This window comes from Argiope bruennichi, chromosome 10 (genome assembly GCF_947563725.1).
Source record: "Argiope bruennichi chromosome 10, qqArgBrue1.1, whole genome shotgun sequence".
Lineage (NCBI taxonomy): Eukaryota > Metazoa > Arthropoda > Arachnida > Araneae > Araneidae > Argiope > Argiope bruennichi.
In genome coordinates this window covers 93829758-93844247 of record NC_079160.1, presented here as the reverse complement: position 1 = coordinate 93844247, position 14490 = coordinate 93829758, and the positions used below count along the sequence as shown (strand labels likewise).

The 14490-nt window shown below is 33.8% G+C and overlaps 1 protein-coding gene across 1 annotated transcript; it reads right to left on the bottom strand.

Annotated features, from left to right (window-relative positions):
* Positions 1-8708, bottom strand: LOC129988812 (acetylcholinesterase-1-like). Its single transcript, XM_056097083.1, has 5 exons — positions 8677-8708; positions 6933-7536; positions 5995-6306; positions 3439-4069; positions 1-180 (listed from the first exon to the last, which is right to left on the bottom strand). Exons 2-5 carry the CDS (start codon positions 7471-7473, stop codon positions 36-38), a joined length of 1629 nt encoding a protein of 542 aa, XP_055953058.1. The 5' UTR covers positions 7474-7536; positions 8677-8708; the 3' UTR covers positions 1-35.
* Positions 8709-14490: the final 5782 nt, after the last annotated feature.

The following is a 14490-nucleotide window of genomic DNA, read 5'->3' as shown; positions in this document are numbered from 1 at the left end:
TGCTTTTTGAGTCCACCACTGTTTTAAACAAGTTTCTAAAATCCAAAATAACTCCTCAGAAAGTAGCAATTTGCCAGATTAGGACCAGTGCCAAGACTACCAAAATTGCTAATATTTAGAGTCAGATATGTGTGATTTTCTTTGGAATAATTTGGCCAGTTAAGATAAGCACCTGGATTCCTGAAATAAAAAAATAATAAAATTAGAGTTCGGTTTCTCTGAAAATTGACTTTAATAATAATAAAAAAGCATGTTATTAGTGAAACTAGATTTAAAACTAATTTTTTATAGCATCTTGCAAAAATCCGCAAGTTTGGTTAATTGGGTGTTTAAAATGTATTGGATATAAGAATTTAAATATTAAAAACATAATATGTTTAATTAAAAAAATCGAAAATTAACTGAAAAAGATTTTTTTCTTTCGTTGAAAACATTCAGTTAACATATTATTATGTGAGAACATAACGTGTTTTGATTTAAGGTTTTTGTAGCCTCAAAATGAGTATGTAAAAAGTATGCAAAAAAGTATGCGACAATTTTTCTAGCTGGCAAACAAAGTTTTGGAAAGGCTTTTCTAAATAGCGAAGCATACGTAATCTGAAAGTCTCGTGATTGTTTCAAACCGGCTTAAACTGGTAAATGACTTAAATTAATTAAGGCAAGTAATGACTTAAATATTTTGGTTGGGGGGTTGAAGTTCGTAATCGAGTAGGCAATGAATAAAGCATAAATGGGGCGCCCTAAGCTTTCTCCCAATAAATCCCTGCAAAGAAAAAAAGAAAGAGAACGAAAGAGCAAACAGAGGCCGGAAGCTAAAGAAAGAATTCGATTAGAACAACAAAAATTCAGAGCTTTGTAACGGCAAAACCTTCAATCAACAAAAACGAATGATGAAAATTTAAAATTAGAAGCAGGTCGAATTAAACATGAACGTAAAATAGTTTTACAATGGGAATTGAGAAAGCAATTTTACGCTCAAATTAACGTATTAACGTATGCAGCGTGTTGCAGATTCTCAATCGCAACATTCAACTTCAAACACAGAACGTGTCCATTTGGATTGTGAATTGCAACCGTCAACGTTCAACGCAAAACGACTGCAATTCGATTCTGAGTTTCAAATAAGGCTTTCTAGCTCTAAGCAATTCATCAAAAAAAATGTTCTCACATGATAATTAGAAATTTGAGATAGCAGATTTCATTTTTTTTTTTAACTACTCTTCTCAAATGTACAAAGGAAACAAAAGTTTGAAAGCTAATTATTCCGTAACTAGATATATGAATTTCCTCACGAGGCCAAAGACATGGTGTTAAAAAGACTCCATGGTTCTGTTTTGTTTTTTTTTTCCCTATTGTAAACAGCATTGGAATTTATTTTCGGAACACAAAACATTCTGGAAATCATGTAATTACCAAAAATGTTAATATTAAAAAAGTTAAATGCTATAATATTAAATGTTGGAAAGATAATGTTATAAGGAAAACCTAAACAATCTTTTAATGTGTATTTACTTCATTCAAATATTATGAAATTACACTGAAGTTAATAACTGTTAGAATTTAACAAACAAAAACGGAGAATACAATATTTTAAAATATTATTTTAAAAATATTTCTTTATTCTTTTTGCATTATTCAAATTTAAAAGCCGCAATGTAAAACAGTAGACACACAAAGTCGCGTAATTCATTACACTGTATCTGAATAACGCACATCTGACTTCTCTTGATCTCTATATTTTTGCCTAATTGCAGTAAATGTAAGATCTGTATATTTTACAATCATAAGCAACATGTCTGTGGAGAAAATGTGGGTCCAGGTTTCATTTTCAGTCAGATATACCATTTGAAAATTAGGGCGAATTCTGGGAAGCTTCAAAACAATAGTGTGCCTGAGGCGCCATCGAATGTGTACTCACTAATGGCTACTTGTACCACTAAATTATAATTTTTCCTTACCCATAGAAATAATTTTACATGTCAACCATGTCGAACTTCCTCTTCTTCTGAATTTACGCCCAAATTTTCCTCACTTTCTTGATCACTTTTTTTTTTTTTTTTTTTTTTTCATGATCGCGTAATCGTTTCTGCGTCGCTAATATCAGAATCATCTTCCGGCATTTCGTATTCTTCGAACCATTGCATTATACAGGGTGTTCATTAATTATTGTTGGGGTTTCCGTACCTCATAACTTTCGAATAAAAAATATTACGCAAAACCCGATTACGTATTCGTAAATTACAACTCAAAGAATTTTATTAATGATATTAAAGGGTAAAGCTTGCACAATTTGCACTTTGTAGGCATTCAGCTGAAGGCGATTATGTATTCGTAAATTCTCTGAACAAATTTTGACTCGAATTGAGGACGATGAAAATTACCTTCGGAAATGGTTCTTCAGTGACGAATCCACTTTTCATGTGTCAGAAAAAGTGAATAAACATAACTGTAGAATATGCGGCTCGGGGAACCCGCACGATTTCAAAAGTCAAAATTTGTTCAGCGAATTTACGAATACATAATCGCCTTCAGCTGAATGCCTACAAAGTGCAAATTGTGCAAACTTTACACTTTAATATCATTAATAAAATTCTTTGAGTTGTAATTTACGAATACGTAATCGGTTTTTGCGTAATATTTTTTATTCGAAAGTTATGAGGTACGGAAACCCCGACAATAATTAATGAGCACCCTATAGTTTTATTTAATCTCGACCACATGGTTGAATTTTTTTCCTTGGAAGGGCCATGTTGAATATTATTCATTTCTTTTTAAACAACAGTATGCTATTTTAGACAAAGGAAGCGAATTGCAGTGCGAAAGACGTAGAAAATAATTGGTGCGTCATAAATTTTTTCAATGACAGGTCCACAATGACGTGGATAGTGACTCCATAAATAATAACAAAAACTTGAAAAAGAATAAAACGGTTATACGCACTTGTTCATACTTAGACTTTTGGCAATATACTGCTAAAAAAACTTATTGAAAGTACAAAGGTTATTGCATTCAAGGGTAAAATACCACGTGATAATCAGAGCTAATAAACAAAGAGAAGTTATTTTGACTTCTCTTCTTTAATAAATGAAATCACGAGTGTTCACTCACATTCTTGTTAAAGTTTTTATCATTAGTTAAATAGTGTCATATAAGTTTTAATGATGTGTCACTAATATTCACAAAGATTGGACTACACGCAAAAAAGGCTTCATTACGATACGTTTAATGCAAATTGCCTTTAAATAATATTTTTCGTGCTGAGGATTTTATAATCCAAAAGAGGAATTGTAATTTCTCATCGTCAGTAAATACTTCTGTGCCCCCCCCCTTTTTTTTTTTTTTTTTTGATATCAAGTATAATATATTTTTTCTTTGCTCTCAAAATATTGCGAAATTTAATTTCAAACTTATAAAAGATTGATTTTCAATGTCACTTACCCATTTTTTGAGAAGTTTCCCCATATTTTCATTATTTGGCTACTTAACCAAATTTCCTTTGCAGTGTAATCCTTAGGTACCCGTACGGGTCGACCAAAAACGAACTGCACGTCTTCAAAATGCACAACGCCCATCCATTCTGCCCAAGGTGTATTGGATGGACGATGGGTGAAGAAATAAAAATATACATGTTGTTTCCTTTCGGCATAGCTTTCTGAAAAAAAGACCGCAGGACATAAAAGGGTGGTATCTCCGATTGCAGTGTAGACTTGCCTTCTGATCAGATCATAATCATCATCAGGTACGTCTTTCAGGTAGAAATCGATGTACTTTTGTGGATCTGTGTAATTGCTGAAGATACTTTGAAGCAGAGTTGTAGCGTATGTCTTGTTAACCTGCGGATCTTTCTTGCCGAAAAAGCCGAACTCAATGTGATGACCTGTGGCAAGAAAGAAAGAACCTTCGTCTCTAAGAACTCCGGAGAGGATGGGCACTTTATGGAAGTTGCCATTTCTGATGTCGCTTAGGGCATTATGTGGAAGAAGAGAGTCGCCGTACTGAGGATAGAAAGACGCCGTTGAAAATGGAGCAAATGACGATAAAGTCCTCGTCAAATATGTGGCATTTCGATCTAAAAACATAAAAGTAATTTTTAAAATAAGCTAAGTAGTAATTAAAATACTTGTACAAAGCGTGTTGTGAATACCTCGTATTTCCATAACAACAAAATTTAGGTCGATATCTGCATTATGTATAAAATTTCAAAATTTAATTTTAACATTAGAAAGTCACAGTTTTATTACCTCATAATTCCGAAAGGAATAGATCTCGATTAATGAAACTTTGTTTTAGGATATAATGTTTTATGTAGATTTAAAATTTAATGGAAAAAAATGGGTGTTGCTTTTGGAAGTTTTAATGTTTGTTCTTATTTCAATATATATAAAGGTCCCTTATGAATTTTTTTATTCAAAGGTCTTTAAAAGTGCATTCATTTGTTTTGAATGATACCTTTTTTTTACAGTTACACAATAGACGATGCCAAAATAAAACTGGGTTCTCTTTATCCCTGTGACTGTACGTGTATTAGAATTTTTAAATATACAGCGTTTTCAAAGCCAATGCTATTTTTTATAGTTGCTTTGTATTTAGTCAAGGCTATTAGTTGCGTAAAGAATTCGTGATAACGAGAGAGAGAGAAAAAAAGTGTGGCAACTTATGTAGGTTAAAGAGACTTTGGTGCACAGATTTGTCGAGTAAGGAGAAAACTAGTCTTTGCTGTAAAATAAAGCTGCGTTTTCTTCCAGGAGAAGTTTTAGGGGAAATTAATACACATGAGTGTTTCACAGAGAAGAAAAAAAAGCCGGTTGTATTGTAAGGGTGACGTTACTAAAACAAGCAGCTTTTGAATGACTCTAAATGAGAGCATAAATTCTGGACAGAATGCACCATCGTCTTCCAGCGATTTATAGTCCTTAGTTATATTATATAGCAATGGTTGTTATATTATAGAGTTAAGATACATTATTTATAATATATTAGGAATATATACTAATGTTATACTATAGAGCTAAGTCAATGGTTGCATGAAATTAGGCAAAACTTGTTAGTATCATTCTGAAATTCTGTTTTTTTAAACATCAATAACCAAGCCATTCGATGCAGTGACATTTTTTGCATGACTTCAACTTATTGTAATTGACTGTCATTGAAAATGAAAGTTTGGGAAGTGGTTTCCCCAAACCTTTCACGTATACTCTCTGATAAAGGTGTCATCCCTTGAGAGGCATTGGTAAACACTAGTTATGAAATATTAATCTTTTACTGCATACAGTATTTTTACTGAATCTATCATCTGACCCTTGGCGAAGTTATTTGCCGATTATTCTTTGGCTTGTGCTTAATAGTATCCAAAAATCGAACATGTGCTTTAGACGGATTTTTCCAACCGATTAAAACAAAACTTTGACACAAAACTACAATTATACTCACAAAATCCCATAACAAATTTGATATATTTAAGGCATTGCGTCTTAGGAGTTGTCGCATTTATATGTTTCTACAAGTACAGACCGACAGCTTGTCAATCCCTTGCTGGATTTAGTTCAAAATTTGAAAGGTGTCTGGTCTATAGATACTAATTTTGTACACCGAATTTTATCGAACCAGCTCTCTTCATTTTGTAGTTATCATGCTAAATTATATTCCAATAGCAGGACAGATCCTCTGAGCATATTTGGTCAAAATTTGATAAATTTAATATAAAGGCCGTATACCAAACTTCATTCGTCTAAATCAAAGCATTTTTGAGTTATGTGTCCCAGACAAACGGACAATTTCGAAAAACGTTTATTTTTTTCCCCGAACTTAAGACGTGGTCAAAACGAGGTTTCGAGGTCAAAAACGTGGAGATTCGGGAAAATCTCGAGTATTTTCTCTGTACTAAGTATAGGAGAACGCAAAAAAGCACTTTTTTTTTCGAACATATATGTTTTAAAACTATTCCACACTCTGAAAGCTAAAAACGTAAGAACAGGCTATAAGTTTATTTCTTACTTCTCAGACATTGAACGACGTCCGTTGGGTGATCATAGATTGTAAAATTGTCAGTTGCACAGTTGACGGCTACTGCAAGACGCTGCGTAAGATTCAGGTTATAATCCAACTCGTTATTCTTACGATTAATGATGGACGAGCTTTGAAGGATGGCTCGGCTGAACAGGCCTTTGGTCAGAGGAGAAACACATAGTATGCTGACGATCGAGGATCCACCACTTTCCCCACTAATAGTGATCCGGTCCTTGTCGCCTCCAAAATATTCGATATTATCGTTTACCCACTGGAGCGCCATCACTACGTCGTACAAAGCTGGTAAAATAAGACAAAGCATTAGAAAGTTTAGGATTTTAGTTTCTGGAGCACATGATGATTGTTATTAAACTGAGTGTTCCAAACAGAATGCATTTCTTTATTTCAAGCGACCATAACCAGGCTCTTCTTAAAAGAAGACAGTACACACTATCAACGCCAAAGAGTTGACATCACAAATGGAAACCAATTCGCTTTTATTTGCGCTTCTTTAATTATTCCTAGATGTTCATGTCTACCATAACGTTTTATATACATTGTTTAAGTTTATGTGTTTGAATTAATAAAGTGATATTTTCTTCATACCCAGGCTCTTCCCAAAAGAGGATAGTACAAACTAGTAGAATGCGCACTATTCCAAGAATATGGGGAAAGATATGAAGGTTTTGTATTGATAATAATAAAGTGATATTTTCTTCATACCCAGGCTCTTCCCAAAAGAGGATAGTACAAACTAGTAGAATGCGCACTATTCCAAGAATATGGGGAAAGATATGAAGGTTTTGTATTGACTACTGACATTACACCAAATCTCTATTTGGGAGATAGATAAAATGTTATCTATTTATTTAATAATTCTAAAATTTTAACTTTTTATTATTAATTATTGACTCTATTCTACTTACCCACATTTCCCGGCGCATCGCTTGTGTTTGATGTAAGGAAACCAAACAGTCCCAAACGATAGTTGATTGTTACCACAATCACACCTTCCTTCTTTGCCAAAACTCTTCCGTCATACACGTCCAAGCGATTAGATCCCAGAGTGTATCCTCCACCATACACCCAGAAAAGCACAGGAAGCTTACTTCCTTTAGAAGCATAGAAAGGCGTGTAAATATCTAAATAAAGACAATCCTCGCTTTTACCAGTCATATTATCATACCATGGGAAGGGTCCTTCTGTATACTGCATGCATGCAGGAGGCTGTTTATTCGCCTTAAGGGTACCACTCCAAGCTTCCACAGGTTCTGTTTTTAAAAATCGCAGACTTCCAACGGGAGGTTTGGCAAAAGGTATTCCAAGGTACTCTTTCACTGGTACAAGATCAAATATAGAATAAATTCCTTCAATCTCACCCAACGGAGTCTTTACTGATGGTTGGAAAAAGAATCCAGTTGCAGGCCACAATGCGGACATCAAATATACTAATATTAAGATTATCATTTCTTAATGATGAACTTGTACCCCGTGAAACAAAGTATAAAAAGGATGGGAAAACTGATTTACCTGGGGAAAAAAAGAAAATCTAATTAGTTTGAAAAACAAATTACAAAATTAATAATTCTTGATAGATGCTTCTCCTAGATTTTACCATTTTTGGTTCTAGAATTTGTAGATGTCTAAGAAGGGAGGTTTGGCAAAAGGTTTTTCCAAGGTAAAACTGGATGGTGTATAGGAAGATACACCACTGGTTAAGAGGATGGTTGTATGCTACCCATTTCTGACATTCCTTTGATTTTAATCAAGAGAGTCTTTATAATTGTTGGAGTTTCCAAGGATGACAGATTATTGTGATAAAATATGACAGTGTCCCATTCTTCACTGAGATGCTAAATTACTTGTTAAATACCAAACACATGATGTTTGGATTTAAACTTTGTAGATTTTTAAGAAGGGCATTAAAAAGGGCGTCACAGTTTTGAGCCGTGGCAACAACACCTGAATTGGCACCCCTCCCCAGACTTCCACACCACACCAGCAGGAGGCCGATTGCCCCCGACGGATTTGACGTGTACTGGATCCACTCACACGACGGTTTTTCGGTGGAATCGGGTCTCGAGCCTGAAACACTCCATCTTCGAAGCCGAGACTATACTACCAGGCAACCACGGCCCATAACACAATTCAAGATAAATTTTGCAAGCTGTAATATGTTACCACTCATCCCGAGATTTCATTCAACCTATCTCATCACATAGTTGTTGACATTTTTGTTGATTAACAAAAAAAAAAAAATTGCGAACAATAAAACAAATACCCTTTTGGAACCTAATACACAGACAAAATAAATAAATAAAATATGTTGAAAAAGTAAATTAATTTATATGAAATCAAATTTTATTGTATTTTTCATTCCTTAATTACTAGCAAAAATGGAACATGTTTTCACAACCTCTCGCTATCCATTTCGGTTGGGGACTAACTAAGCTTGTTATATTTATCAAAAATTTTGATCAAAAAATTGCAAAAATATCTGCAAAAAGTATGTGTTAGAATTTACCTTTATTACAACTGTCCCCAACTCTCCTATCTTAATTGTTTTTACAGATCTTCTTAATGTCAAGAAACATAGCAAAATGAACAGTCATTGTAAAGGAAAATTTGAAATTTAAGCTTAAAATATTGAAAAAGAAATTTAAAACTTACGTGTTATTAGATCTGCAGCATCTTGCTATGAGATATTAAAACAATTGAATGAATATATATACACCACAAATGGAGTTATTTGTTCTCATTTATGAGTTAGAATTTCCTTGTTTTTATGCAGTGTCATTTATTTAAATTTAAAATTTCACTAATTTTGAGGAACTAAGAAAATAATCCAAGGTTTGTTTTCCTCCTTTGAATTTGGAATATCACTTCATTATTATATTAAATGAATATTTAAAGTAATTTCAATAAAATAATGGCTTAAAAAATGTGGGGAGCTTTATTAACCCGTTAAGGCTCAATAATCTTATTTGAAGACTATTAATAAAATGCTGTTACTCTGTGACATTTTTTAAATTACAAAGAAATGTTTATGTTTAATTCTGCTATTATTTATAACATTGTTATTTTGACCAACAACATATTCATTAATGAGAATTACTCTTGATTCTATTTTTAATTTCCAACTACTATTCTCAACACCAAAACAAAGATTAGAATTTCGCCTATTTGGACATTGAAACAAGAAAATCGCCAAATCACATTTACTAGTGGATTTCTAGATGGATAAAAAAAATAGTTCTGACGCAGTGATTTATAATTTATTATAACTAATAAAATGTCGTTTTTTTTTTTTTTAAATACTAAAAAGAAGGAGAATTTTAAATGGAAATTAAAAATAAATAAAATGAAAATGAAATAAAATAATTCTTTTAAAAGGAGTTAACAGAAAAATGGTTCAGATGGGATATTTGTGATCTCTGCATTATTATTTCTACATTCTACAGTCTTTTTTTTTTTTTTTTTTTTTTTTCCCATTCAAGTAAACGGATATGTTTTGAAATTTGTTTTACATTATTATGCAAATATAGAAAATGAATTTTTGAATTCGGAAGGAGATTCATAATTGTTGATATCAATAACTACGAATTAATTTTTATATGTTCATGTAATTCAATTAAGTTAATGTAGATGACGGAAATGCATGATCTTGGGCAAAGTCAGTAGTAGTAGTAGTCAGTAGTATTTAGGCGAGGAGTGGGAGCGATAAAATTTTTATAAGGAAATATGTGAGGAAGCACTGGGAAAGCCCCTCTCACTAGTTTCCTACACTTTCTCGTATACAATGTACTGAAAAAGTATTGTATTCATAAAAAAAAATCGAACTTGTAACTTTAAAGAATTTTTACATTTTAGACCTCCCCAAGTTAAAAAACAACAACACATTTTTGACATTTTTGACTGTCTGTTTGTTTATCTGCTGTGGCAAAGTTAACTTAGACTAGTTTGAGCTATACAAATGAAATCTGGTATATAGTCTTTACACCAAATTTGTAGATTCCTATCAAATTTCTGCTCAAAATGCATTCGGAGGAAGTTTGTCTGTCTGTCCGACTATTCGAATATACATTAATACAAAAACTGCTCAGGACGAAAACTAAAATAAGTAAAATTCAGTACACAGATTTAAAATCTATAGAGTAGATACCTATTAAATTTTGAGTCAAATCAAACTAGCGTCTGGTTGTCTTTCAGTCTGTATTTTCAAAAGCATGTATTGGCGACAACTCAAACATGCTACGACTTAAATATATCAAATTTGATATGTGATTTTATAAATACGGTTATAGTTTTGTTTCGTGTTTTGGTTTTATTCGGTTATGAAAAATGCGCCTAAAGCACAATTTTGGGATATTATTAAACGCATGTCAGGGATTGATCTTCGTAAAACTCGCCAAGATTAACACAAAAGATTCAATAAATGTTTTAAATTCACGCCAAAGACTAATATTTCGTAACTATTTTAAGCCAATGCCCTGTAAGGCATTCTCTATTTTATCCAAGATCCGTGACTTTTTACCCAAGGGGGGGGGAAGACATCTTTCTTGAGAATATGCGAAAATTTTTGGAGAAATCTTTGTCTCTGAGTTTTGGAAGTTTTGCTTAATTAATACTTTATTTAATGGAGAAAAATTAATTAGTTACTATTTGGATTTACTTTTGATTAAATTAATTAAAATTATAAATAAATTAGTTTTAAAATAATTAAAATAGTTTCATATGTATATAATTAAAATAGTTTTATGTATTTTGTAAATGAATTTCGGTGCTTATTTGGTGACGGATGCATCCAGAAAAAGGTTCTTTGTATTTAATAGAATTGTTCCAGTATCATGTCTTTTAGATTGTTATGCCTCATATTTATTTACTAATTATTAACGTGTATATTAAATACCATTAAATACCCCCATGTCTGAAATCATTATGATTATTTAACGGGTGAATAAGTTTGAAAACGACACCCCTAATAAGGGTCATAAACAAAAAAATTACAAATTTGTTTATTATATATTGTAGGAAATGCGTATGAAAAGAAAATACTTGAGTGACCTACATGATGCCAGTTTGCACTGGAACAAAACAAAAAAATATACGACTTGCGAAATACAATGAGAAAAGCAATTTCTAATCGTGCCGTTTGTTTTTTATACTGAAAATAGAGCAATTAAAAAAATAAGAAAGAAAATATTATTTTAAACATTTAAATAAAAAAATAATTAAGATAAAAATATAAAGAATAATAATAAAACATAACTAAGAAAGCTAGAGATTAGATAAAAACAAAAAGAAAAATAATAAAATTTATTCACACACACACACACATATATATATACATTAAGGAAAGAAGCTTAAATGATTTAAATCTTTTTAATGTAACATTAAAGGACATAACACACGAAAAACAATAATAGGACAAATACAAATATTTAAGGAAAAATACAATTCTCGGGGTTAAACATCATGCTTAATCCATGACTCCAGAGCACAGACTGAAGTTTTATTGAGCGGCCGCTAGGTGGCAAGCTGTAAAAGTTGTCTGGTTACAGACTCCCCCTCTGGCTCGCACGACGTCTCGGCAGAGAGTCAGTTCCGAATTTCTTTGGTCTGCCACGTCTCTGGAGGGGTGCTACAATTCCACTTTCTCTAGCAAACTGGGAGTTCATATGTTCGGAACGCTGAGCTGTGGTAAGTCCTAAGGACTTCGTCTGGCTTTCCTGGGTCAGCAATGTCATACGTAGTGGGTGAACGATTAGTAACCAACCACTAAATAAGGTCCTTCTCGCTTGGGCATAAATTTGCGACTTTTCTTATTTTGTGACTTGCTAACAGGATGTAATGTCACCCATACTAGATCACCTGGCTTGTAGAAAACTTGTCGTCGTCGACGATCATAATAAGCTATACGCTTGTCTTGCTTTTGCTCGACGTGGTCTTTAATCTCTGCAGTCAAACGAGCAAACCGCTTGAGTTATCGGGTTATCTCAGCTACAAAGTTATCATTGTCAATCAGTGCTCTTAAGTCGTGTGTGACATCATCTGTTGTTCTTAACTCTCTACCAAATTGTATATAAGCTGCTGTGCGATTTTTGATTTCACACTTGGCGAATCATTGGTAATTTTTCATCCCAAGTGTCGTGTTCATCTCTGACTAGTATGGCTAGTCGGGGTTTGAGATCTCTATTTTTAAGTTCGGATGGATTAGATTGGGGATGATACACAGGAATAAGTTCCTGCTTAATGCCAAAAAAATTGAAAGTTTTTTGTATTACAGCACTGACAAATTGTGAACCATTATCACTGATGAGTCTGCGTGGGAATCCATATCTTAAGAAGACTTCTTCGACTAAAGTTTTGGCGCAATTTACAGATGTTGCTTCTTCAAGGTCAAATAACTCCACCCATTTTGCACTGGTATCTTCTACGAGAAAAATCCACTTCTTACCAGATGAGGTATCTGGAAGAGGTCCAAACAAATCAATAGCGAGAGTTTCAAGGCTGGAGTTCTCAGAAGACCTGTTGTCTTTTGATTACTCGGTTTATAAACGATTACAGCCCGGCAATTTTTGACATATTCCGCAATATATTTCCGCATTCCTGGAAAATAGCATCTGCAAGTGACTTTATTGTAAGTCCCTTCAGACCCTTAGTGGACCCAGACCCAGCTGTTTGAACATCATGGTACCAGCTGTTGGAACAATACTCTCTCTCTCTTTCCTGGACACTAACTACGAATTGTGCTTCGTCTGTTTCTACTACGGATGAGTAACTATACAGAATACCTTGATTCATTAAATAACCTCAGCTTGTCCAGTTTGCAAAATTCTCATCTTTTGAATTGTTTTCAAAACAGTCAATTATCTTTTTTAGTCCTTCGTCCTTCAACTGTTCTTCTCGAATGTTTCTAGGCCTTCTCCCTGGAAAAATCAACTGATATAGCAAATACGTCACAAGCGACATCTTCAATTAAATTGGTAGGCCTAGACAACATGTCTGCAAGGACATTGGACTTATCAGGCGTATATTCGATTTTAGGATTAAAAGATTGGTTCTGAGGAGCCCATATTGCTAAACGACCTGATGGCGACTTGATGCTCATAAACAATTTCAAAGGTTGGTAGTCAGATGCTATAATAATTTCTTGGTTTTCGACATAACCTCGAAATTTCTCAAGAGCCCAAACTACTCCTTGTGCTTCTCTTTCTGTAGTTGAGTAATTCTGTTCCGCTGAGATAAGCGGATGACTGGCATATTCAATAACGTGCTCCTCTGGACCTTCTCCTTGGGTAAGGACGAATCCAAAAGCATAACTGCTTGCATCTGTTCAGATACGAAATAGCTTTGGTCCATTTGGTTGCTTTAATACTGGAGGTGTTATCAGAGCCTGACTAAGGCAGGGGCATACGGGACAGTTGCCCCGGGCTCCCACATCAGAGGGGGGCACCAAATCGAATAGAAAGTTTATTTTACGTATCCTTCTTTAATGAACGTTCTTCATTACTAAAGTAGTGAAGCAGAGGGGGTGGAAAAGAAGTTTTTGTCCCTGGCCCGAATTAGGCTAAGTCGGGCCTTGGGTGTTATTAATCTTTTCCTCAAGGTTTCAAAGGCTTCTTGTTGTTCAGGACCACAAATCCATTGTACATTCTTTATAGTAAGATTACTAAGAGGCCTCGTAATATACGCGAAATTTGGAACATGTCTTTTAAACCATGGGCAAGTTTGCAAGAAGGGCTGAACTTCTTTCACATTAGTTGGCACAGGAAATTTTTGAATAGCGTTTAATTTCTAATGGTCAGCTTCTATTCCATTTGAGGTTATCCAGTGACCTAAATATTTTACACGGTCACAAACAAAATGGCCTTTTGCTCTGTTAGCATGGAGTTTAAACAAAGAAAGTCTTTCAAAAACAGCTTGTAAATCACTTAGATGTTTATCAAAAGTCTCTGATAAAATAATAATGTCGTCTAAACAAGATACAGCAAAAACCTTCTTTAGGCCTGCTATATATTTGTCAATCAGGCTTTGAAAAGTTGCAGGTGCATTTCGTAGTCCAAAAGGCATGCGCAAATATCTGTACGTTCCAAATGTGCAAATGAAAGCTGTTTTATCTTGATCAACTTCATTTACTTTTATCTGATGATATCCTGATTTGATATCTATGGTTGACATATAGGCTGTTGACTTAGCTTCTGTAAGCAAATCGTCCATACGAGGTAGGGGATACGTGTCTGCAACAGTAGTAGTGTTAAGTTTGCGAATGTCGACACAAAGTCTCATGCTACCATTAAATTTAGGTACCAATACAAGAGGGGGTCATAAGGAGATTCACATTCTTCAATTATGCCAAGAGAGTCTCCACCTCTTTTTTTTAGCAGTTCCTTTTTTGCAGGATTCATTCGATAAAGTGGTTCTGCAATCGGTGGACTATTTCCAGTATTAATGCGGCGTTCACTAAATGGTGTTGGTTCTCCC